General features: G+C 40.2%; 1 protein-coding gene across 1 annotated transcript in view; it reads left to right on the forward strand.

Annotated features, from left to right (window-relative positions):
- The first annotated feature begins 227 nt into the window (after positions 1-227).
- GUCY1A2 (guanylate cyclase 1 soluble subunit alpha 2) overlaps positions 228-26,913 on the forward strand; it is a 139,710-nt gene continuing 113,024 nt past the window's right edge. Inside the window, exons 1-3 of the mRNA XM_030469462.1 lie at positions 228-556; positions 13,847-13,908; positions 17,788-17,909. Of these exons, the coding sequence (XP_030325322.1) occupies positions 299-556; positions 13,847-13,908; positions 17,788-17,909 (442 nt within the window). The 5' untranslated portion in view covers positions 228-298. The remainder of the gene's footprint in view (positions 557-13,846; positions 13,909-17,787; positions 17,910-26,913) is intronic.

Raw genomic sequence — 26,913 nt, forward strand, 5'->3', positions numbered from 1 at the left:
AGCAGCGAGGGAGCCGGGGGAGGGGAGAGCGAGGGCGGGAGGCTGTGGCAGAGGAGGGCAGCCGCTGCTGCTGCCGCCGCCGCTTTAAAGCCTCCCGGCGCGGCGCCGCGCAGCACCGCGGTCCCTAGGCCGGGCGCGGCTGAGCGCGGAGCCGGGCAGCGGCGCCGCCGCCGCCTCCCGTTCAGGGGCATCCGCGGCCATGCGAGGCGGCCACCCCCGCGGCCGCGCTGCTCGGCGCTGCCCAACGCGGCTGCCCGCCGCCCCGCGCTGAGCCCAGCTGCCGCCGCCCCGCGGCACCATGTCCCGGCGCAAGATCTCCTCGGAGTCCTTCAGCTCGCTGGGCTCGGACTGCCCGGAGACCAGCCCTGAGGAGGAGGGAGAGTGTCCCCTGTCCCGCCTCTGCTGGAACGGCAGCCGCAGCCCCCCGGGCCCCGCAGACACCCCTTTCGCCGCCGCCGCCGCCGCGGCCACCGCCGGGGCTCGCCGCGCTCCCCGCCGCCGGCGGGTCAACCTGGACTCGCTGGGCGAGAGCATCCGCCGCCTGACGGCCCCCGCGGTGAGTGCCCCGCTCCCTGTCCCGGCCCCTCCCGCGTCTGCGGAGCGAAGCGCCCGCCTGGTGGTGGCGGCGGCTCCGCGGGGTCGGGTCTGTGTCGGGGAGGAGGCGGCCGAGCCAGCCCCCTGCTGAGGGACCCCGCAGTGCCGCCGGAGCCCCCTGCTCCGCCGTGCCCGCACCGGCTGCGGGTTGCGAGCCCCGCAAACCTGCGGGAGGAACGATCTCGTCAGCCCGATGCTGGAAACCAGGTCGGGAGGCACAAATACGCACAGCTGCAGGTTTAGCTGGGTTTATCGTTTCCGGAGAGTCCTTTTCTGAATTAAAATCGTAAAATCATAAGTGCTTATCACTACCCGGTAGTAGCAACATTCTTTTTATAAAAAGTTACATCTATATTGCGCACGACATGCCCCTTCTTCCTTCACAATGGAGAAGATGTGAACTTCTTAATTTCTAGGGCTTTTCCATCTGAACAAGGTAAAACAAAGTTTCGACTTGGTGTTCAGAAATATTTTAGCATCAGTTTTCCCTGTGCCTCCTAGATGTGCTGACGTTCCTGAGAGATCAGATTCTTTCACATGTACTTTGAAATCTATGACTTAACATTATTGGGATAGCTGCACCCGTAGTTGAGAATCAGTGAAGCACTGCGTGTGCTAAAATAACCAGAGAATTTGGGTTGAACCCGTAAGGTTTGCTGATTTTACTTTTAAGACTGAAATCACTGGCTCAGTAGTTCTAGTAGATTCATGTAAAATAGAAAGTATCTTCTCTTGCTTTTTTGTTACAATTGTGCTATGTTCCTATAATTACCTTGGTGACCATCATGAAATTTTCCTCTTCGAGTTTCAGCTGCAACTGAATGCTTGTGTGGTGTATTTTAACATGAGATATTTTAACATGTTACAGCATGAAACATTAATTGCAACAAGTAGTCTTAATCTGTAAGGCAACGATATCTGACTCTGGGGCATGGGATCACCTCTTTTGCATATTGCTACCCAGCTTTGGAAATTTTACTCTGTCTCATCGCCATGAGCTATCAGTTTGCTTTGGTCTGAATGCACTCCTTTCTGTTCTGTATTTCTTGAAGTGGCTGGATAGGAGCAGACAAGCTGTGCACTGGGACAAGTTGTCGGTGCAATACATAGCTATGGCCAGTTTCACTTAAGACTTTTCTTTCCCATTGATTTTTTCCTCTCCACTGGGAATCTGGTCTTGTAATAGTGATAATAATAGATGATATCTCAGGTGACCTGTCTTGTTTTAGTAAAAAAAAAGCAAAAAGCTATTTAATTCAATGATATAATTGGAGCATGTGTTACCCAGAATATTTCAAGCATTCTGAAGTAGCTCAGTGCAGTATTTTTAGATAACCTTAGTATTTGTATTTTCCCAGTTTTGCCTGTTATGTCCTGTGTTGATTGCTTTAAAAGACAACTACAGTTTTACAGCTTTGATGAATTGTTAAATTTCTTTCTAAATAAGCACATTCTTTGAATGAAGAGACAAGAAAAAACTCTGATTTTATAGACCTCCTTCCTTCTGACTTGGAAAAATTTAAGAATGGAAAAATTTAATCCAACCTGGTTCTGATGTCCCAAACAACAGCTTCCATGGTTTCCTTAGGGCATAATTATAGCCATCCTTACTGCTGCAAAAAACCTGTGTTCTTTTAAAATTTTAATATGAGATTCTTATTGCTTGAAATTTCCCGTTTTATCTTGGAGTCATAACTGGTCCTTCACTCCCATGTTACACATTTTGGCACACTGTAATTTGATTAAGTGTAAGAAGACATACTGTCAGAGTCCTAGTATAAGAAAAGAATCAGGTCCCTTGTCTTCTCATTTTTTGCTCTGAGAAATCACTGTTCAAGTGCATTATTTCTTTGGTGCATCCTTTTCTTGTCAAAGATCTGCTCTGTGATACTGGATATATGCCTTCTTGTAACAAGTCATGTTACCATGTGTTTGACACTTTGATTATTTTCACACATCCGATGATATAAATCAGGAATAACTTTAATTAGAATTTAAAAAATATACTTGGCCTAAAAATTGGTGTCAAGTGGGACTCATTGCCATTATTTGTAAAATTAAAAGGCAAGTCTGGAGGGTACATTGACATATATTCTTTCTGAACAAAAAGCTTTAATGCTTTTACTGTAAATGTAGATATGTCTTCATTTCATTATACTATAGGCCTCTACTAAGTTCATAAAGTATATAAAGTATATATAGGATATAAGTATATATATTGCCTCCAATGGTTTAATGTTTTCCTTTCCAACATGAGTGCAGCATCAATTTGTCCTCATTCCAATGCTGAACGCTTCCAAAGTTGGGAAATGCTACAGGTTCCTATGTTTCCATTTAGCCTTAATTTTGTGCTTTCTTTTGGCAATGGCTAGGATTGAAGTACTGAGTAAAATTTTTTTGTATTTTAATTGAGCAAAAAATAAACTGAGATAGATAATAAAATTCTGGAACCTTAATAGGGACATTGATTTATGACCTTGTTTTTAAGAAATCAGGTGCAATAACTATATGTACATCACAGGCAAATTCAATTATATATTTTCTTTTAATTCTAGCTTTGTTGTTGTGCTTTGTTGCAAAGAATGAGTTTCACACCCACAGTGACATAAATTTTGATTAACTATAGCTAGAGATGCTGATACTATGTGCAATTCATTATCAACATAATTTTTTCTTCCTTTAAGAGCTCGACTATATGGGAAGGTTATCCCAGAACCAGGGAACACCAGTTTTTATCTTTAGAAATGCCATTTAGTATCTTAGTGAAGTCCAGTTCCTTGCAGCATTTTTCACATTTGCTCCATTTTTATCTTGACTTGTATCCAATACCAGGCTGAAAATAGACTCAAAATCAGGAAAAAAAAAGAATTCTTTAACTGATTTGAAAAGTCAAATACTCTGCTTCCATCTGAGGAGCATGGTCTCTTCTAAAGGAGCTGGGAGACATGAGGCATGCATTCAGAGGAGACTGTGTACCCCCAAGTGCTGTTCTGATCTTTCTGGAAAGAGAATTACAGGTTGACACAGAATTACACTGACTTACATTTCTGTTTGATTTTATTTTCTGAATGGCCTATGTAACATATTCATTGAACTATAAACATTATTAAGTGAAAATCGCTTCTGATCTACTTTTCTGTTCATTCAGAATTATCCCTGCTATTCTTTAAAGGCCCAGTTGAAGACACATTGAAGTAAAAACAATTTTTTCCTATTTAATTTAGGAAGCTGCTACTGGCTGTTGCCACACAGCTTGAATTTAAGAAATGTCTTTTTGAATACAGCCTTCTTCCTGACAGCAGGAGAAAAGTCAACCTAAAGACAGTCATTTAGGTTAGTGTGTAGGCTATTACTTGTGTCACAGTACTGCTGTGACTTTAAATTGCTTAATTGCAAGTGACTCCTCCAGTGAGCAGAGGTAGAATTTTGGTGGAGAAGTTAGAAATAGAACCTGGCTCCATTATAAACCTCTGCCACTTAGTCTGGAGGAATAAGCACTCTTTTTAGTAGCAGAACAATTTGTTGCCACTAGCAGGAGAGGTAACAAACTGATTTTTACATGACATTTTGAAAAATTTTGCACAAGTGTTGTGAGCTCGTTCTGTTCCTTATGAATGGTATATACCCATCAGGTATATCTAAGCTGTGCTGTTGTACCAATAACTTTTGCCTGTATTTCTGAATGAAGGAAGGTAATGACAAATGATATCCATATCAGCAGTTTGATCAGTTTATTGACTTAATAGCCATAGCGGGATTAGCTTTGCGTGAGGAACATCTTTCCCAGGAATGAAGGTGGGAAGGAAAAAAATCGTGAAAATTATGAAGAAAGGGACATCTCATGGGTAACTCTCGATTTATAATTCCAACAGGCAAACAGGATTATTTTTTTGAAGTATAATAAAATCAGACTTTTTCCCAGTATCTTTCAATTTAACAGAGACAAAAGCCTTTCATACAGGAGGTCACACAAGCAATCTGTAGTCAATCAATTTGATATTTCATAGCATGGAGCAGAGCAGTAGTGCTTTAAACAGAAGTGTTCTGGACACCAGCAATGTGAGTATTATCCTGGGTTTTGTTTGTTTATCTTATTCAGTAGTTTAACACATCATTCAAGGGAACTTCAGCCTCCAAAAATAAAATATTTTAAAAAATCAGTTTAGCTGTACCCGAGGGCTTGCAGCATTCTACTGACGTTGACAGAATTTTATTTAGGGCAAGTTTGAACATTTTGAATAGTGGACATGAGTGCTTAGATAGATCATAGTAACAGTTGCTTTCTTGATGTTTGCATGGTTCCAATCTGAAATTTTGACTTCTTTACAATGCTTGGAAAAAACATCTCTTGGAAACATTGATACATCCCAGGCATCTTTGCTGCCTGGATGCAGAGAACATGTCCCTGCTGGGGAAACAACCTGCCCACAGGCAGATCTGAACCTCTGGCAGACAAACCAGAGTGTGTCAGCACCAGTGTTAATCCCCCCAAATTTATTTCAATTGTTTTGCAGTTCTCTGCCTCTCCCCTGGCCAAAATGTGCAAATAATAGAGAAAAGGTGTAAGGCAGAAAGGAGCATAATGATCATCAATACATGGCCCTAAGTATCAGTGTGCAATCAGGGTTATATCAAAATGAGGGTGAGTGTCCTTCATTTGCAGCTTCTTGAGCAGTTGACAGGGTGAACACAGACAAAAGCCCTCTCTTTACCTCTTGTGCTAATATTAAAGGCTGTTCTAAAAATGCTTTGAGTAAAAGTAGTTGTTCACAAGAAAAGTTCTTCCTAGAAGTCGCTGCTTGCTACCTCTCAAACTAAGTTTCAAAATGAAGACAAAAATGTGGTTTGTTTAAGTCTCAAAGGGATGAGAATCTTTGCAGCTCTGAATATGAAAGTAGGTCCAGTTACACAGAGGAAATTGGGTTTTTTTCTATCCCAGCATAAGAAATTCTTTCAGAAGGACTGAAAGCCTTTCATTTACTAGCTGTCTGGCAGAGTAGCACCAATGATTTTAGGTGGTAGATGTGAGTTGAGTTGTGTTAAAAGGTGAACAGGCAGCATTATTCATATATATCACCTATTATATGCTCACCTACTGAATGCTTTCTTTCTGAAGAACAGAACAGATCTTCTGTCCCTTCCAGACATGACTGAAATTCAGAGATAAGCAAAGTGATCCCAGCCAGTATTATAATGGATAGTGCCCTGAGGTAATTATCCTTCACTGTCAAGGAGTTAGACTGGATGTTCTAATAGGCAATTTCCATCTGTAATGTCTGTGATTCTTCTAATTGAAAGGCAGCTAAAGACTCAAGAGTTACAATTTCTAATTATTATTTAACTCTGTTTTATTTCTTCAGAGTGTTTGCATTGTTATTTCCATTAAAGAGTATAGGGTAAAACTCTTATCCTCAATATTATTTAGTAAATTAAGGCATTTTCTCTTAGGTACACAAGTATTTCTCTATGAAGTGTACCCAAGTTGGCATGAACTGAGGAGCAGAATGGTCTCAAGTTTTGGTAGCAGGTGGTACTTACCTCTGGTCCTGTCTGGATCATTCTGGGTTGTTGCAGGGCAGCTTGTTTTGCCTCCAGCTGTGGGCTGTCCTGCTCTGAATCTCCAGCCTGTGCACCCCTGGGGATTTTGGATCTTCCTCTCTTGATACAAAATCTGGAGCTAAGTCATGGATATTGGCAAGCAGTTGGTGCTTTTATCTAAACTGAAAACTTTAGGAAACAGGAAACTGGTTTTCATTAAGAAAAAACCCCAGATTTTTAGCTTAGACAATTACAGGCACCCTAAAGGTTCAGAAGCTAAGGAATCTATTTTTTTTCTCGAATTATCAAAAGCATTGTTCAACCCCCAAAGATTTTTTGGTTTAATTTTCAAGTGCTTGCTTATGCTGGGGCTGTGCTTCTTCATTTCTGATTTCTATCTGTGCTCTTTCATTCTATTCTTCAGATATTGAGGGGGGACAGGGAGGATGGATCAGGAAGAACTTCTGGCTGTGCAGAACCTGCAAGGACCTGCTAGGGTCCCTTCCTTCTTTCTGCATCATCAGTGACTTGTTGGATGCCGAAGGAGCCCTTCGTTTCTTTTTCAGTTCTGCTTTTCTCTAGTTGCAGCAATTTCAATGCTTATCTCCTCACTACTGACATTTGAGAATGCTGATAAATGTTTATCTTCAACTGAAGCCTTGATTCTTTGTCTATGGGCTTTTTAATATCAATATTTTGGTGACCAGAAGGACAGGGAAAGAACAATTTTCTACTGTTTTCATGATCATGGGGTAAAAAACCATAAACCCTCAAACCAACCAGACACTGGATGTGAAAATTACTATTGTGCCATTTATATCTTTGGCATGGACCAGGTATACACCAAACCATCTGTTTAGGCTTTGGTAATCACCAATGCACAGACAATTGCCTACAATTGGTCTTGAAATTTGAAAAACAAACGTTTTTCATTAATGAACTATCATCAGCAGTGAAGCTGGCAAGTAAAGCACATCTTACACATCTTCTGAGATAGTGGCTGAACACTACAAATCTGAAGCATGTAAAACTTCCAATATGAAACCGCTGATTTCATTGAGGTCTGTGGTGGTTGCTTCTCCCATATGCAGAAGCATGGCTTCTTCTAGGAAGGACTTTGAAGAGAGCTTTGAAGCCAAGGCGTAAGAATCTGGAGGAGCCCCCTGACCTGATGGCCTTGCTCAAAGAAATTCTGATAGAAGCAAAGTGGTTTCCAGCTGAGCCTATTATGCTCTTTGCACTTCAAGTTTCATGTTTAAAATTTTAAGCACTCAAGTTTTTAAGAGCATGACTGGTGAAGCACTTTCGAGGCTCAGCTAGGGGCCACTTAGCTTTTACGAGGAAAAATCTCTGAAGCCTTGTTAGGGTTAAAGAGAAACTGTGTACCTGGCTGCTCTCTTGGCTCAGACCTCCCTGTTTTTTACAGTCCCTTTCCTCTCTAATTCTGTCTGGTTATCTTACGATACAAAAGGAAAGGGATGGAGAATTTTGAAATGCATTTATGTAAATTTAGACTGAGTCATCTGAGATGCTGTGTGCAGTTCCGTCACCTCAGGTTGGGGTTTGTCTGTCCTTACTTAAACATTTAAAAGATGTCTAAGTCTAAAGCAATCACTCAACATCTTTTCTAGACAAAAGAAAGAAATGGTTATTTCTAAAGACTGTCTGCTGGCATGGTTTAGATGCCAACTGTAAAATGAAATTAATCACTTTGAATGCCTACACTCAGGCAGATGAGCCCTACAGTTTATTTTCAAAGGTGTTGCAATTGAATGAAAGACATTTCAGAGGCAACAGAAGATGGCTAAGGAATAGGTTAAAAACTCTCTCCTCTGAGAAGAGATTGGAAGCTTATGTTTGATTGCCTGAGGGAAGACATTTGTAACAAGGGATGCAATTAGAGTGGAAGACCTTTCCTCTTTGTCTCCCAGACTGGAGGCAATGAAGTTTTAAAAGAAAGAAAAATTAAACTAGGAAAAATACAAAAATAACTTTTTATACAGTGCCTGTTTAATCTGGATATCTTTTTCAAAAAATGATGGCCAAGTTAAAAAAAAAAAAGACAAAACCCCTAAAAAGTTTAAGGTCATTTAAACAACTATCTTCATAAATATTTTCTCCACTTAAGCTTAAAAGCATCTCTGAGGAGCTGTTACTCCTCTAGCTTCGGGTCTTGAGCTGGTTTGCACTTTGGAGAGCCAGGTGAGATCTATTCTGAAGGGCAGGGTTCTTTACTAGTGCACCCTGCAAACCCTGGCAGCTGGTGGAATCACAGCTGAGTGCCATTTTCAGGATCACTGCTGGCTGCTGTATCACAGTGGTGGGCTTGGTTGTAGCACTGAGCTGTCAGGTTGTAGGAAATAGTGAGCAGGCTGTACACATCAGGGAGGACAGAAAACTCTGTCCAGAGGCTCTGCATAGCTGAGAACCTGAGCCCCATGTTGCAAGGAAGGAGGTAAAAATAGAGATGAACCTTTAGTGTTGAAACTCTTGAGGTAGAGGCTGGAGGTTTAATTCTGACAATACAATTATGGCTTCTTTTCCATCTGTGGCTCAGCATTATGGAGCAGATACTGTGCCCTTGGAAGAGATGGGAAAGTTGACCTCCCTTGGGATAAAGCATTGGAAGCAGCTCATAGAATCTTCAAGAAAAAGAGGGTGGTAGGTATCAAATATTCCCCCTTAAGAAGACAGAGGCACTCATCTGCCAGCCTATCTTGATGCCTTGGGAGGTTTGCTGCTTGCCAAGAACTCAGTCTTAGTGTTGCAAAGAGGCTGCCAAAGCTTATCTGTCTCTTGGACTGTGACCCCTGCAGCTCATCTGTGTGGGCACTAGTGATAAAGCCAGGAGAGACCTGGAGTGTATCAGAAGTGACTACATGGCTTTGAGTTCAAGGGCAAATGGTGTGGGTACACTGTGTCTCCTCCATCCTGTTGGTCAGAGGGAAAGGCTCTCATTGAAGGAAACACATCTAGTAAGGCAGTTCCTGGCTCTGTGGGTGGTGTTGCTGACAGGGCTTTGGTCTCCATGGGCACTGGGCACTCTCTGAGAAGCCAAGACTGCTGAGCAAGAATGGCATTCATCTGGCAGTGGAGCTTGGGATTTCTTTGCTAACAGGCTTCACAGCCTTGTAAGGAAGACTTTAAACTATGCTTGCCAGGGGAAGGGGTTTCATTCTCTGAAGAGAAGGGAGACCAATGAAAAAGTATCAGGGAATACCAAGATGGAAATGGGTCTTATCCTCACCTGGATGGAGGTGACTGGGAGGCAGCATGACTGGAAACCTAACTTAAGTGACTGTGCCCAAATTCAGGCAGCATGGAGAGAAAACTGGTGGCATTAGACATCCCCATGTTGCCACTGAGCTTGGATCTCCTCTAGGATTGCACACATCCTTCTGTGGAACCCTTTTCAGGAAGGATGAGCCGGGAAAGCTATGGATCCAAAAGTACCTTATCAAAGCACAAGAACAGTTTGTTACGAAGTGCAGCATGTTGAGCAATCATCGTGTCATGAGTTAGTGCAAGGGGGGCACAGGGGTGGATACTGTGAGAAGCTGCTGGAAGCTTCCCCTGTTCCAACCCTGTTCCCACCTCTGGCCAAGACTGAGCAGATCTGGGAAGCTGGATGCACCTCTGTGAGTAACATATTCAAGAAAGGTGAAACAAAAATGTGAAAAATATTAAACAAAAAAGATAGGCACAGCAGAGGAGAGTATGAGTAATGAGAGGTGAATGAGTAATGGTAGAGAAAAGGTGAGTGAAGAAGAAGGGGAAAATGTGCCCTAGCAGAGATTTTCCCACAGCCGATGGTGAGATGGCAGCTGTTCCCCTGCAGCCATGGAGTAGCATGGTGGAGCAGTCTCTGAAGAATCATGGTGGAACAGTCCTTGAGGGACCACAGTGAGGTAAATGTGGATTTATAGCCCCTGAAATGTCACAGAAGGGCAGCTGTGAAGCTGCTGTCACAGGAGGGCCCCGTGTCAGAGGAGGTGACTGCTCCCACAGCAGCTGTGACTCTGTGGGCAGCCCAGGCTGGAGCAGTTCCTGAGGGACTGCACCTGTGGGAGGGACTCATGGCAGAGGGGTTTGCGAAGGACTCTCCCATGAGAGGAACCCCACACTGGAGCAGGGGAAGGCTGTGAGGAGTCTTCCCCCTGAGGAGGAAGGAGCAGCAGAAACACTGTGAGGGGAACTGACCCGAAATCATCTGGATAAACACATGAGCATTCAGTTGTAACTCAAACTGGGATTCAGAATCTGGGGTTCTGCTGTTTTCCAATTAATTCTGACACATTAGGACTAATCATGGCCTGATGTCTGGATTCAGAATTGATTCAGGGAAACTCTGTAGCCTTTGTCATGAAAAAGATCAGTCAAAATTCCTTCAGTTTTCCCACCTTATATTTCACTATTCCAGATGGAACTTGGATATTATCTGGTATGGCAATTTTGGGGTTAATTTACAGTTATCAATAGCAATATTGTTATGCTTTGAGTTGTGTTTTGAAATATGAACTCGTGTAATTGTTTCTTTCGTAATGAACACCAAATATAATCAAATCATTATAATAAAAATGAATTGGTAAAATATATTGGGTTAGGTAATAGTCTCTGTTTTACATTTATATTAAATCTTGCCTTTTAAGTGGTCATGAAGCTTTACAACCTCTCCAGTAAGTAAGTGCTGCTGTACCTGCCTGGCACAGGCTCCTGTTGTGGTGGAGGAGGTGTGGTGTTGTAGGCTGTTGTTATCTCCCTGGATGGCAAAACTCTGCTTCTTGGAGAGGTGGTGTGTGTCATGCTAGGAGGTGTAGCTATCTTGCCTCCACCCAGCCTTGCCACTGGATGCAGAAAATAGGTGGAAATGTTTCCCTGACTTCTCTCTGTCTTATGGGCAATGCATAGTCAGTAGTGGAAGTACTACACCAAACTAATCTTGTACACAGCTATAAGCAGGTGGCTTATCTCTTTTTTGTTTAGTCATGGCCTTAGTTACAGAATTACTTCTATAGCTGAATGACATTTACCAGTGATGAAATACTCAGCAAACTGAGAAGGTAAGTGCAGTGGATTTTTAACCATGCACAGTGACATGCCATGGTGATTCTTGTCAGAATAATAGCCATGACTCTACAGGTCAGTTTTCACATTGGCTATGAACACATTATATGGAGCTCTGTTTATGACCAGAGTTTTAATCATAGATACTATTTTTATCTGTACTTAATTTCTAAGATTTGATAGGAGATGCCAATGAAAAGGCATATGAATTAGCAGGGTTTTACAGAATTGTCTGACAATAGCTTGGCAGCTGGTACGGCTTTCAGAAGAAAATGTTAATGGTATGTGGGCACTGCAGGAGAAGGGGGTCTTTTGAGGAAATAAAATCAGGTCTTGGGAGGTCAGATCTTGAGGTATTCTGAAGGGCTTTTCCCTGGGTAAGGACATCTGTGTGTCAAGCATGAGAAAGGCAAAGATAGTCCTTGGAGGACTGCTTAGGTGTCATACACTGCAAAAAGTTGCTGACAATAAAAAAAGCCATTTTCCTTCTTTGCTGCTGTACCAGGCATTGCTGCCTTCCATACATTTGCTGTGAAAGCATTTGGGAGAACCAATAGGGAGATTTAATTTAACAATCAGACATCTCTACCATTCCCCATTTCAGGTCAGAAGTTGCTAGTGGTACTAATGTTCTTTGTGAGGGAATGGGGATGAGGGAAATGCTCTATGTAGATGGAAGATGGAAGCTGTCTGGACATCTTTGCTTAAAGCCATTTTGCTTTGACTCTTTGCTAGAGAGGGAAAATGCATCTTTTCCATATGTGAAAACTGGATTTTTCTGCCTGCTGAGCACAGGAAAGCTTCTGAATCTATGTGAGAACATGCCAAGAAATATATTTGTAGCCCATCAAGCCTAAGAATTTCAACACCTGCTGTGCCATGGAGAGCATGGAGGGGATTTAAAAAAAATATGTTCTAGTTTCATTCATATGGTGCTTTCTTTGTGTTTTGTAGGAGAACATGTAAGTGAATGCGTTTAGTACAGGAAGTTTAGCTCCAACAGAGAAGTAATTAGCTGATACAGAATTAACAAAAAAACCCAACACTCTTTCAAGGTTTACATCTATTTTGAGCTTATTTTTCTGCATAGACTCATGGAATATTTTGGATTGAAAGGGACCTTTAAAGATCATCTACTCCAGTGTCCCTCGGGAGGGACATCTTGAACTAGATCAGGTTGCTCAGATCCCGGTACAGTCTGACCTTGGATGTTTCCAAGGATGGGGTGTCTACCTCTTCTCTGGACAACCTGTTCCAGCATTTCACCACCCTCATCATAAAAAATTGCTTCCTCCTATCCAGTGTAAGACTACCTTCTTTTAGTTTAAAACCATTACTTTGTGTCCTTTTGCTGCAGCTCCTTGTAAAAAGTTTGTCCCTATCTTTGATATACCCCCCCTTATGTGCTTGTTAAGGACATGCATTTCTATATGTTTGGAATAAAAAAGGTAGACACTTTCTCAGTTTGGTATTTAAAAAGAAATTTGTACAGCTGTACAGACCTAGTGCAGCCTGATGTGTGCTTTTTTCAGTCCTGCTAACATCAAGAAAGGCACCTTCTGCAAACTCAGGAGCAAGAGTAGGGAGAAAGCTCAGCTCTCGAGCTGCTGAATCTTTAGAGCAGTAAGCAAAATCTGAAACCTTCAAAGGTGATGGCTGTTTAAAAATGAAATTCTGCTAATTAAAGCGTATTTTAACTAATAGTTTCCAAAACAACTAGATGTCTTTTTATAAAGGTAGGAAGATTGCGGATTTCTAAAATCTGAGTGTCTCCTTGCACAAACCTGATCAAAATATGCCTAGAGGCCTCTGATAGAGAAGGATGGTTTATAAATCCCAGTTGTGAACCTTTGTGTGACCTCTGACTCCAGGACAAAATGGAAAGGTAAAAAAGTTCAAATTTGGTACAAATCAGTAATTTTAGAAGAATGATGTTTTGCCATAAGTGACTTGGAAATTTCAAAAGGAAATTACATGGATTTCACATTTTATTTACCTACCAAATGATGTCTCATGAATCAGTTGAAAATAATAGACCCCTCAGCAGCAGTAGTAGTAGTAGGGAAAATAAACATATATGTGTACATCTGCAGTTCAGTGAACACCTATTAAAATGAAATAGCATAGAGGTATTTAAAGAATGTAGTGATTTTCTTTTGATGAACTTGAGTTTCCTGACAGTTTAAAAGATGTCTGGGCAGCCATAGCTTGTCAGTAAAGTAAGCCAAAATAAATTGCATGTGTATAATATTCTTTAGCAGAAAATGCTCTACAGGGCATTCAGAATGTAAAAAAAGCAGTGCCTTTTCCTGGTGTTACTTTCATCACAAAATAATAAATTTTTTTTCCAAGTCAATTAAATTCATTATTTTAAACAAGCAATTGGTGGGTGATAGTTTTTGAGAGATAACAGTGAATTGAATCCTTTCTCAGGAGTATTAATTATATCACACTATAAAATTAATTCCTATTTAAGTGGTGAAGTAACACACATAGTATGAATAATATTTCATACCGTTGCGATGGCCATCTGGCAGGTAGAAGATGAGGAGGAGTACAACTGGGAAAAATAGTTTGTTAAAAGATCTGTTATTTAAACTGTACTGTACTTCATAATCTTACCATTATTTTTTATATTATTCCTCTGTAGCCGCAGACCATTCGGCAAACTCTTCAAAGGACACTGCAGTATTTTGAGCATCAAGTTATTGGGTAAGTGTTAATGTGAAGCAGTGAATGGTGCATGGTAATATTTTTACTCTGTGCTTCAAGTTACAGCCTTGTATGATAACCTTTTTTATTTTTGCCTCAAATTCTTCCCCTGTCCTCATCACTGGTGAGGCCACAGCTTGAGTCCTGTGTCCAGTTCTGGGCCCCTCAGTTCAGGAAGGAGATTGAGGTGCTGGAGCAGGTCCAGAGAAGAGCAAGGAGGCTGTGAAGGGATCCAGCACAAGTCCTGTGAGGAAGGGCTGAGGGAACTGGGGGTGTTCAGTCTGGAGAAGAGGAGGCTCAGGGGAGACCTCATTGCTCTCTACAACTCCTTGAAAGGAGGGTGTAGCAAGGGGGGGGTTGGTCTCTTCTCCCAAGTAGCTACCAGTAAGATATGCATTTCTATATGTTTGAAATAAAAAAATGTATGGTGTTAAGCTCTACCAGGGGAGGTTTAGGTTAGATGTTAGGAAGAAATTCTTTACAGGGAGGGTAATCAGGCATTGGAATGGGCTGCCCAGGGAAGGTAGATTCTCCCTTCCTGGAGGTTTTTAAGAAGAGACTGAATGTGACACTCAGTACCATGGTCTGGGAACCACAGTGGTAGTAGATTAAGGGGAAGTTATGGTCTCAGAGGTCCTTTCCAGCCTGGCTGATTCTGTGATTCTATGAAATCCTTAGAGATGCTCTGAATTAACGATACATACTATGGACCTTAATGGTTAACTGCTGTCCAGTCAATTCTGGAACTGCTGTTCCATGCAATTCCATTGGAGTATGACTACTCCATTAAAAGTAATGCTTCGAGAAGAATTCAAGGAGAATAAGGAATCTTCTTGTAAAAGTATAAGATCTATTCCAATTTCTTCACAGAGCCATCTGGGAATGCTGGAAAAGTTATTTATGCTATGACCTGAGGTTCAGATCTTAATAAATCCTGCATCCGTGCTTGTTACATACATACAGTTTCAGGTTTAGACAGAAGAAAGACTGAAAGCCACCTACTAAGAGTTCATCGAGAAAATTATTAGATGACTGAGGAGTAAAAAGGAACTAATAGCAACTTTATCTTGAAAACATAAGGCATCCTCCATAGGATTAAAATAATTTTTCAAACTTTTCCTCACCTTCCCAAATATTTTACTGTCACAAAAAGATGCTTTTCCTAACTGTGTTACAGTACAATGGCTGCATGTCTATAGCCATTAATTGTGCTACATGACAAATGAAGAATGCTGTCCTCTAATTTTAATTACACAGACGTACAGGTTTGCTTTTTTTTCAAGGGTTTTTTATAATTGATGACATAGTTTCAAATCTTGCTGCACTGGAAGGAGTTGTCCTTGTGTGTTTCTGAGTGTTTGGTTGAAACTCGTAGGCAGCCTTAGCTTGGTGGGTGGTGTCTACAATATTAACAGTCTACCTGAGACCTGAGGGCAGTGAGGCAGTCAGTCTCACCAGGAAGTTGTGATGTTTGCTGCAGGACAAGCAGAGGAAAAAGCCTTCTGGTGGCTAATTTTTCAAGTTGCTGGAAAAGATTGCTTGAAGTCTAACATTAGGCGACTTCAGAGGATGATACAGTGCCTCGGGGAAAGCATGTGTGCAATAACAATGTGGCTTTCTATTTATTGCCACATATGGCTTAGGTGTACCTTTTTTCATGGACAAAGTTTGACAGTGGAACACTGAAAACCTGTAATTCCTGTGGGTTATGATACACAGATTCAGTTTTTTAAACATCAGTATGAGTTGGTTAAAATGGAATCTGTGTCCTGTATTTGTCCTGTTGGTACACCTTTAAACTTTTTGTTTAAACTTAACCTTTTCTGTTGGTACACACTGTGGTGGGTTGACCTTGGCCAGCTGCCATACTCCTACATAGCTCTGGTCTCCTGCTCCCCCTCCTTAACAGAACAGGTGGAGAAACTAAGATGAATAAAGTGAGCTGAGATAAAGACAGTTGCAGTTCCTTTGCCTCCTCCTGCCCTGAGTGGTGCAGGGGGATGGGGATGGGGGTTGTGCTCATTCCATAACAACTGCTCTCTGCTGCTCCATCCTCCTCACACTGTTCCCCTCTTCTGATGTGGGTTTTCCACAGGCTGCAGCTTCCTTCAGGGCACATTTACCTGCTCTGGGATGGGGCCCTCCAAAGGCAGCAGGTAGATATCTGCTGCACCGTGGTCCTCTGTGGGTTGCAGGGGAACATCTTGCCTCACCACTGCCTTCTCCTTGGGCTGCAGAGGAAGCTGCTGTGGTGCCTGGAGCACCTCCTCCCCCTCCTTATCTGGTATTAGTGTCTGCAGAGCTGTTTCTCTCAGTTCTTTTCCTTGCACCTCACACCTCCATGAGGTATTTTGCTGTTTCGTTTTCCCAGAGGTGCAGCCTGCTTGGCAGGTGTGCTGTGTGGTGGGGCTGCTGGCACCAGCTTGAACAAGCTGGGACCAGCTGTGTCCAGCATGGGGCAGCCCCAGCTTCTCCTGACTGAGGTCCCTGCATCCCTTCTGCCAGCACCTGGGCACTGGCACCCGGTACAGCATAAATATTAATTAAATCTCCAACTGTTAGCCTTAGCACTGCCAAGTCCACCACTAAACCCTCTCCCTAAGTGCCACATCTACACTTCTTTTAAATACCTCCTGGCATGTCAGTAGTGTTGGGCCATGACTTTGGGCTCTGCATCAACTTAGACAGTGTGTAAAGACATAGTGCCTTGCCAGACACATGGGCTGACATTGCTGGAGACCTGGAAAGCAGTGCAGACTGTGGAGCTCACTGCAGAGCACATCAGCAGCCCTTACCACTGGGTTTTCCTTGCCTAATATGAGCCCACTATTATCAGTATTCCCTACTCCAGGTGGAGAACCAGTTCCCTATTGGGGGAAGGGATAACTTAATGTACAGCCCTGAATCCTTCCTAGTCCTTTTCCACAGGTGCTGGCAACCCAGGTGCTGAGATTTTGCAGGCATTAACCATATTAAAAGTCCAGTACTTCAAATTGCTTTATGAAGTATAAACAAAATACAAAAGCATAACAATAACATTAATAAAATATTCATTAAAAAAGCTTTTCTCTCTGCCAATTATAAATTTTACCAAGTGCCTTATCACTCTGCTGCAGTGTTTTCTTTACTTGTATTCCCTCTCCTGTTCTCATTATCACCTGCATAAGGCTTTGTTTTAAACATCATTTCAGCTTCTCTCTATGTTGAATTAAGGAAAACCAATCCAGAAAAACTAAATCAAATAGAGTAATTTAGATGATAGCTGCGTTCTTTTTGGTCAGACCATAGCTGTATACCTTTTGTCAGTGGTGCGATAATTTTAATTTTTTTTTCAGGCTGTAGCACACTTTATTCTTGATAGCATAGTGAGGTGCAGCTTGATGTCCTTCTTTCTGCTGGGATCATTTCAGAAGATATATCAGAGAGAAAGTTGGATTTTATACTTGCAGTGCTAATGTAATGTGATGCAGAAGCTTTACTATTATTATCAGATATTCACCATTGCCTCATAAACAACTTGCTTGGAGTTTACTGAACAATTTTGTTACAAACAGCACGGCAGTTGGAATGATATGTAAGACAGATGTATATGTTACCCTTCTCTCCCTTTGATGCTACTTTTTTCTTACCTCTTAATTCTCATTACAGATAACATTCCAGATTCTAGTGTAATACTTAAGATATCCGGGTGACCAATGCAGTGACATCTCTGTGTGTTAATGCACAAATGGCAAGGGAGTGATGGAGGGGAGAAGAGGGAGGAGACAAGGGAGGCTAAAAGCATCCTTTACCCCTTCTGAAAGACATTTTTTGACCTTGCCTTTGTGTAAGGAGATGTTATAACTTTTGAATTTTTTTTTTTTTTTTTTTTTACTATAGTTACAGGGATGCAGAAAAAAACTTTCACAATATATCAAACAGATGCTCCTATACAGACTGCTCTGGCAATGAAGAAACAGAAGATGTCTCAGGAATTCTTCAGTGTACAGCTAATGTACTTGGTATGTATTTTTTTCAAGGGGATTTGTTTCATTTAATTGTAATGGAAGATTACTGACCATCCTAGTGAACCAAGGAAATTTTCTCTTCAACAAAGGAAATTTAGGATGTAGGCAGCTACATATCAGTTACTACATTTGTCTCATTTTTTATATATTTTTAGTGTTCTTGAGATGATCTGCTTTTAAAGATAATTATTTCAAAGAAGCTATTCCATACGTATTTGCGATAGTGATTTGCAATGTAGCAAAGCTGATGTTACACATCCCTACCTCCAGGACTGCAACAATTGACAATAACTCTCTAAGCTGTAAGACAAGAAATGTCCTCATACATATGAAAGGGAAAGGCCTGGGGTGTCCTGGTGGTCAGCGTGGGCCAGCAGTGATTCCTGGCAGCAAAAATGGTAATTGCAGGTTGGGCTGTATGAACAGGACCAGAGACACAGATTGAAGAGACTCCTTACTCCCCTCTAGTCAGTACTCAATAGATCACATCTGGGCTACTGGATCCAATGTTGGGAGCCCAAAACCATAGAGTAGCTGATAAACCAGGGGGACCTTTTGTTGAGGCCACCAAGATGGTGGGGGCAGCTGTACCTACCCAGTGAGGAGAGGCTGGGAAGCCAGGCTTGTTCAGCCTGGAGCAGAGGTGGATTTGGGAGGACCTAACAACAGTCTACAGGGAAGTCCTCAAGGAGAAGGAGCTGGGCTCTTCACAGTGATGCAGCACAGGAGAGCAAATGACAATGGGCATAAGTTGAAGCAGCAGATGTCTGGACTGGGTGTCTTTCCCCATAGAAACAGTCAGGCAGAGGCATCAATAACCCCAAGAGGCAATCTGTGTGCAGCCCTTTATTCCTTCCATTGGGTAAAGCCATGGGATAGGTGGAGTGAATGACCAGACAACTCATGGGGTCTCTCCCAGCTTGAAAGCCTCTCTGACTCTGGCACATCTGACATGAAGCAGCTGTTGATACCATAATGACACTTCTGCTATCTGAGTACTGAGCTTTTCTTTCTGTATTTTTATATAGCACTTAAAACATTTGGGACTGTACTTTTTGTAATGTTGAAACCCTCTTTGCTCTTCCATCTGAGGTCTTGGTAGGCTGCTGAAGTTGGGATGGAAAGCATGAAAGATGGCATTCTGATTCATAATAAATTTCCATTCAGCTTGTAATATACAGTTTAAACCAGTGACATTTTTATGGGATTATGCAGTCAGAGAGACTTCAACATGAGGCACACCACTAAAATCTGACACTGTATGACAATTAGAGATGTTATTTACCCTCCATGTCAGGGCAATATAGTAAGGTAATATTCTGCCCACATTGGGGTCTGGACCATTGTATCCTGCTGATTTAAAATCCATTTGGAGGTGTACGCAATGCATGTCTGTCTTTTGTATCCCAAACTGTTAAAAAGGCTCAGTATGCTCTGTGAAACAGCTGACATGTTGTATTTGAGAGGTGACTCTGCTTCACTGACATTCAAAATGCTTTGTTTTGGAGTCAGGTGACTTATTCCCCAAGATGCTGGGTGCTGTCAGGGAGTTTCTGAGGGCCCTTAACTGCTGCTTGGAAAAGACAGTACTTGTCACTTCACACTTATGGTCATGGAAAGAATTTAGAACAAATTGAATTGTAAATATGTCTAGTATTAGTTGCAATTTTATTTGTTTGCATTTTAAAATAACTGAATGCTAATTCTCAGAAACAAGTGCTATGAATTATAAAGCAAGACACACAAAACAAAGACTTTTTATCTTATAATGTGCATATCAATATTATAATAAACAAAATTAGATATTCAGTGCGTAATTCACCATGACAAAACGTATGTGTTCTAAGAAGTAGTTATCAATGCTTTCTCATCTTCAGAGTGCTTTTAAATCAATATGCTAGACTTGGGGACCACAACCATTAGAATGGCTGAGTAATGCCTGTTTTATCAGTGGTATCATTGCAGTGCATGTTTGTATGGGCAGATTGGACTGTTAGGATCACAGTGTAGAAATAATGTCTAGATTACTGTGTTGGAAAATTATTAAAGTGGACTTTGCTGAAAATCAGTTTGTAGAGATTTACTCTGAAAAAGGTCTCATTTTAAAGAATGAACTTGAGTTCACAGTAAAAAAATTAAAATCATGAGCAGAACACAGAGATAATATAAAAGCAGTACTTCCTTTATCTGAGACAGGAACATAAAAGAATGAGCATGAAAAGCAGCTTTGTTTTAATTGTAGCTCCTATTAAAACAGCTAAATAATTAATGGAGGCTTAGAAATTATTAAAAATAAAGTAAACTGCATAACTGATTCTCACCAGTTATTTTTTCTCATTGAATAAAGATTAGTGAGAGCTGCTTCTGTGTAAGAAGGACATAACCATTGGAGTGTGTGTCTAGAGCAATTGACATTGCTGAGATAGGAAACAAGAAAGAATCTGACTGTGATGGAGGCTAGAAAAACTTTTGAACCAAATCTGTCTTTCAGTATATTTATATGAGTGGTAACAGGAACTTGCTGTCTAGGGCTGGAAGAAAGTGTTTTCATAAAGGTGCTTGGAAGCATCTTTCTGCTTTTTTACCTGAGATAATGCCAGCATGAATCACCTCTCCTGACCCTCTGTCTGCCTCTAAAATAGTTATCTGGCATTTCTTATTCATTAGAAGACAGCAAATGCTGAGGTAATTAGTAAGTTTGGAAGAAAGGAGCAGATAATTTGCATGGTGGTCCTGGGGGTTAGACTGCTCACAGAAAAGTGCTGGTTGCAAGCTGTACACTTAACTTGACACGTGCTCTATCATGTGTGTATACTGGAATTTTCCTCCTGTCAAGTCATCACTAAAGTGTAACACCATCTTCCTGCAATGAAAGGACCTGATTCTCCTTCTCTCCTTGCTGAGTTGCTGCTGCTACAAGTCTGGCCATCAACAGAGCTCTTTCTGTTTTAATCCACTTTAATTAAGGGAGCCGTGTCCATCATGTTCACACGCTGTAAACCATGTCTGATAGCAGATCAATGGCACAGATTTTCTTTGTGATGACAGCTTCTGAGGCTGAAAAATTTAATTTAACTTTGTATCCCTTCAAAATAGTCCGGGCAGCTTTATGATAGACTCTGCTTTCTTTAATTGGTGCATTAATACTTTTACAGTGTCCTTCAAAAGCATATAGAATTGTAGAATCATAGTAATTTAAATTGAAAAATACCTTTATGATCATCAAGTCCAACCATTAACCTAGCACACTCACAAGTCCACCGCTAAACCATATCCTTGAGTACCACATATATATATATCTTTTAAATACCTCCAGGGGTGGTGACTCCACCACTTCCCTGGGCAGGCTCTTCCAGTGCCTGACAACCTTTTCAGTAAAGAATTTTTCCTAATATCCAGTCTAAACCTCCCCAGGTGCAACTTGAGGTAATTTCCTCTTGTCCTAGTGCTTGTATCCTCTGAGGAGAGACCTACCCCCACCTCACCACCACCTCCTTTCAGGAGTGGTAGGGTGAATCCATGCTTCAGCACCTCGTTGTCCTTGTAGTGAGGGGCCCAAACCTGAACACAGGAATTGAGGTGTGACCTCACCAGTGCTGAGTAGAGGAAGGACAGTCACTTCCCTTGTCCTGTCATGCAAAGGAAAACCAAGTGACAATATATTGGAAGCTGGGAAAAAGAAAAGAGAAATCCTATCTTCTAAAAGGCTCCCTAGGAACTATGAAGTTCCTAGTTGGAAAGAAAGTATTTCAAAGAATAAGCACAGGTATGTTTTATCCTATTGAGACAGACATTTAGCTGGATATCTAAGCTGTGTTCCAAGCAGTTTGGTGTTTGTTTGAACTTATTTTAAAAATAAAAATAAGAAAAATATTCCTATAATGATTATGTGGACAACTTCCACATTCTGTATTAGGTGACTATAGATTTATGTGTGGGTATAAATATCTATGTTGGAGAGAAAGATTGTATCTGAAGATATTTCTTACATGACCTTGAGCAATTTTTAATTCCTTCTGTGCCTCATTTTCCCATCTGTAAAATGGAGATAACAGGGTTGGGTTTTTTCTTTTTTTTAAATCCTTTAGGGCATATGTCAGTGCTATTCAGATTTTAACCTTCTCAAAACAAGTATGTTCTCATACCATTTGTACATTCAGCATTTTGAGCAATGACAGCTAAATCTTGTTTGGGACTCTTTTTGTCCCCATAATTTAAAATAATTTGATTTCAAATATGATTAAAGTGTGCATTTTGACCTAACTGTAGCTAGTCACAGTAGAACAGAAGACTTCCAGGTAGCTGCATATTAAAACTTTGGCAACAGAAAAATAAGGATGAAAACTTTTTTTTGTTAGTCTCTAATTCCTATTGTAAGGAGTTGGGATCATTATGATAACTATCAAATAATAACAGCACATCACTGCTGAGATACACTACATATGAAGAGGCAGGAAATCTGTTGAAAAGAAGATGCCAGGACAGATTTTAGCTGACTGTGAGATTAGGCTGGGTTTGGCCTAATCTAATTGGAAAAGATGGACAAGGGTTTGGCACACTGGCTGATAGGCAAGTATCTGAGAACTGTAAATGCTTATATATTGGAAAAAAATTAGTATAAGTTTCCTTTTCCTTTGAGCTGGGAACTGTAAGTAGTCATTAGGATGCAACTGATTTAGGATACACAGCCTGATTTATAATTAAAGTTGTTGGTTTACATGTGGTGTTAAAGGAAATGTTACATGTCCCAAAGGACTGACTGTGATTTTAATAATAACTGGAACTCATTCCTGAGGGGAACTAAGCTATACACACAGGGCTCCCATTATTTGGCAGATGTTACAGTGCACTGGCAATACAAAAGTGATCTAAACAAAAATCACAGAATTCATATGATTTTAACACTGAGATGAATACATCTAAATTTAAAAAGGACAAACATTTAGACTGAATGGCCTTAGATGTCCCACTCAGATTCATTGTTGGAAAGCAGATGAATTACCAGTGCCAGAGCAGTTTGAAGTTATGATGTACAATAACATCTTGTAGAAGTCTGTTTATACACTGAATGACATTCTGCCCTTGATTCTTTGACTGAATGTAGGTGTTTGCCATTATTTTAGGTGCTGTGGGCTGTGGGCTTGTATGCCCTCTGTCAAACCTCCAAAAACAAGTAGGTCTCCCTTAAGTCCCATATCCTGGCAGATGTAGCTATCTGATAGTTCTTTTTTAGATGTCTTGGGTGCCTTATGAAGCCTCAAGTAGCATTAGATTTCTATAACTGGTCATCTGAATTGAAACCTTTTTGTGTGTGAAGAATTATGAGAGATGATTTTGAACTTTACGAGAAAAGCTAAATTCTGCTCCCTATGTAAAATCAAATATATATGCTTATTTTAATGCGAAACTAAATTGAAAACTCTTATTCTGATTGCAGTTTGATCTATAGAAATAACATGAAACAAACTGATTCTGCCTTATTTTTAGGAATCACCAACCTAGTGAATGCAGTTTTCAATTAATCAACCCTGTGCAAATCTAAAGTGGCATTCCCAGTGTGATGGGGGGACACAAAATTATGATAATCTTGCTTTAGGCAGCTTGGCCTTGTCTCCTGCCACTGAAATTGCTATATGGGGGGAAAAAAAGAACATTTCATGGTTGTACTATCTCAGCTGAGCTTCCTGTGTCAGCAGAATCTTTTACACACACATATGGCTGAGCACAAGTGATCAGGTCCTCACCAAGAGGCTGTAATTAGATCATTTCTAAGCATCATTTTTCAGAGGAGACCTCCACTTAAACAAGGAAAGAAAACACTTCATTACAATTGGATAAACAAGTGTTAGAGGTGAAGTAGTGTGAGGAATTCTTTTCAACAATAATTCTCATTTTTATTTTATTAAATCTTGAAGGATATTCAGGGCCTGAATGGCACTGTAAGAGAAGTGTTGTACAAGTTTTACAGCTGTGTGCAAACCATGTGTAAAAGGCGTAGGATTATGTTATTGTATTTATATGAAAACTTAAAAATGGATAATGTAAAAATAATATATGGAATCCCAGGACAATATAAATTCACCCTCATGATGAAGTAAGATCAAAGTCCTTTATACAGTAATTAGACACTGGTTCTAGGCTCACTTACAAGCCAAATTATTCATCTACTCTGCCTTCAGCATTAGTCTGTACACATCAAAAACTTTTTAATTGAGAGAATAAATTTTGCTTTCCCTATCACCATAAATTATGTTTTGGAATTCTGAACCAAGACCTGGCTTTTGTTGAAAAAGAAACAATTCCTTCTGTTTAAGAAAACAACTTTATTCAGGCCAAAAATCTAATAATCTAAAAATATTCAAGAGATATTTGCTATAAGTGAAAGTGGCAAATTCTGCTTTAGTCAACAGTATGAGATCTGGAATTGCATATTGAATTGTCACATCCCCTTAATGTTTGACCTTTAGAGCTTCTTAATTGGTATACCATCAATAAAGGTATTTTTCTGTGCCAAAGGAATAAGGTGCTGGCCACTCTGCAACCATTGTCTGTGATTTACTTTAAGGAAGAAGTGAATGGCTTTTAACTGCTTCTTCATTCTCTGCAAGTTAGTGGAATACTTTGGCATTTTTATAACATCATTCATCGTCTACTTCTTTCTGAAGAGTCTGATTTGTGATTTTCTTAATGAAAACAAATTACTATCTCATTTCATCTATTAGTATAAAACATACTTAGAAATACTGTATTTTTTTCTTGATGTCCTGTAGTACATTCACAATTTACAGGAACTGCTGAAAAGAAAACAAAAGCAGACTTTTTCTAGCATGTTATTGCAGGATGAAGTCAGGTATTTCTGCCCCAGTTCAGTGAAATACTTCATTTGTACTTTGAGCCTGTGCTTAAAGACTTTGGGAATTTTTATCTGGCTCACAAGTGTAGGATCTCTTCTCTAAATGTCTTTGAGACAAATTTTCAAAGGATAATAGATGTTATGTAGTACTCTAAAGATTTTTATGTGAAGACCTATAGCACTATTTTGGTTCTGTGGTTGTTTTTCCTCAATTTCTTTCCTTCTGCAATCTGCCTGTTTAATTTCTGTCCAGCATGGGCTGGAATAAAAATGGCATTGTAAGAAAAAGCAACAAAAAGGAACTACTAAGAAAAAAAAATCCTATTAGAAATAACATATGTGGTTTTTCCTCTCAAAGAAGTGGATTAAGTAGCTGGAACAGAGTAGAACACTTTCTAAAAGGAAAGCAAATTGAGACTGATGATTTTTTAGAGTTGCATTCAATACATTAATAGAAGGTTGGTAAATAGTGAAAGTCACTTGGGCAGTAGCAAAGAGTGTCTCGATTAATTTTGTTTGTTTTTTTTAAATCACTACCATTTGTTGAAATGTCATGGTGTAACTAAGGAAGACTTTTTCTGACTTACCAATTGCAAGCTGGTGCCCATTAGGAAGCCCACTCTGTCATTGTTGGGGTCATGCATGAGATGATACAGGAGAGGAGTGACCTCTGCATTTGGAAGAGTTGGGCAGTCATGCAGATCTCAAATATTATTTTTTTTCTGGGCAGCAGACTGAAAATTTTTATTGGGTCCGTAGTGAAAATGACAGAATAGAAATGCCAACTCTTCAGAAAGGAATAGCAAATTGTCCATTTTGATGAACAGAAGTTGACTCACGTTTTCAGTGCCATCTTCTAATTTAATTATTCCACCACAAAATCAAAATGAAAACAAAATGAAGATGCAGGGAAAGAATTGAATATGACACGAGTTTTAAAAAACAAACTATTTATGCACATGTATAACCTGAAGATTTTAAATAATATTTTGAAGATTTTGTGTTTTCTCAAAGAAGAAGGAAAAACAAAGGGAATACTGAATGTGTTGGAGTTGGAAATCATACTTAATGTAATATTTAACGATAGTTATTAGCCTATGGAATTCTACAAATGTAGTAAAGTATGCACTACAGAGACAATGAGTTCTGCAAACTTTTTAACAAGGAGGTTTTTCTGCATGTAATAAAACTTAACTCCCAATCTCTCACTTCCATCCATTTCAGTGAATAAGTAACAGATTCACAGAATTATTTGGATTGGAAAGGAACCTTAATATCACCTATTTCCAACCTCTTGCTACGGGCAGGAATACCTCCCACTAGATCTGGTTGCTCCAAGCTCCATCCAGCCTGGCCTTAAACACTTCTGGGTGGGGGAATACAAAACTTCCCTGAGCAACCTGGGCCAGTGTCTCAGCATCCTCATATTAAAAAATTTCTTCCTAATCTCTAACCTAAATCTATCCTCTTTCACCTCAAAAGCGGTCCCTCTTTTCCTGTCACTGCACTTACTGTAGCAGTTAGGGAGGAGTTTCCTCAAAACCCAATGTTTTATTATGATTTTCCTTCATATTTAATGGTTTTTCTATAGCATCTGATTCCAGTCACCTCTGAGAGATTTCAGAGCAGCTGAATAGGACTGTGGTGCAGTCTCAGATATCTTCTTGTGATGATGCTGGTAATGTCTATGGTGTTTGGAAATCTAAACAGATACAAGTATAGATAAAGAAGTAAAGACAAACTTCACAGAAGGTATTCAAAGGACTGGGATCATTTATAAGGTAGAAAACAAAAAGCTTATGATGAAATACATACAGAGTTAATGTAACATTAAGTAAGTGTGTGCTTCTGTTCATCATTTTTTTCAATAAGAGAGGTAAGAATAAGTCAGTGAAAATACAGATAAAGTATTCTGTCCAGCTTCATAGAAGCATATCACTGAAGCCAACAGCTTTTGGAAATTTTTGGAAAACAATATTTGGAAAAAAATAGTTCATGTGTGTTTCAGTAACAGGAATTTTAATAAAGCTTTTTTATTTAAAGAAAAATCATTATACTTCAAGCAAAAATTGACTTCTTATTCATGAAGCTTAGGAAGGAACGTTCCCAATAGGTGTGTTATGCTTGTTTATTTTAGAAGGTAGT

This window comes from Calypte anna, chromosome 1, assembly GCF_003957555.1.
Source record: "Calypte anna isolate BGI_N300 chromosome 1, bCalAnn1_v1.p, whole genome shotgun sequence".
NCBI classification, from domain to species: Eukaryota; Metazoa; Chordata; class Aves; order Apodiformes; family Trochilidae; genus Calypte; species Calypte anna.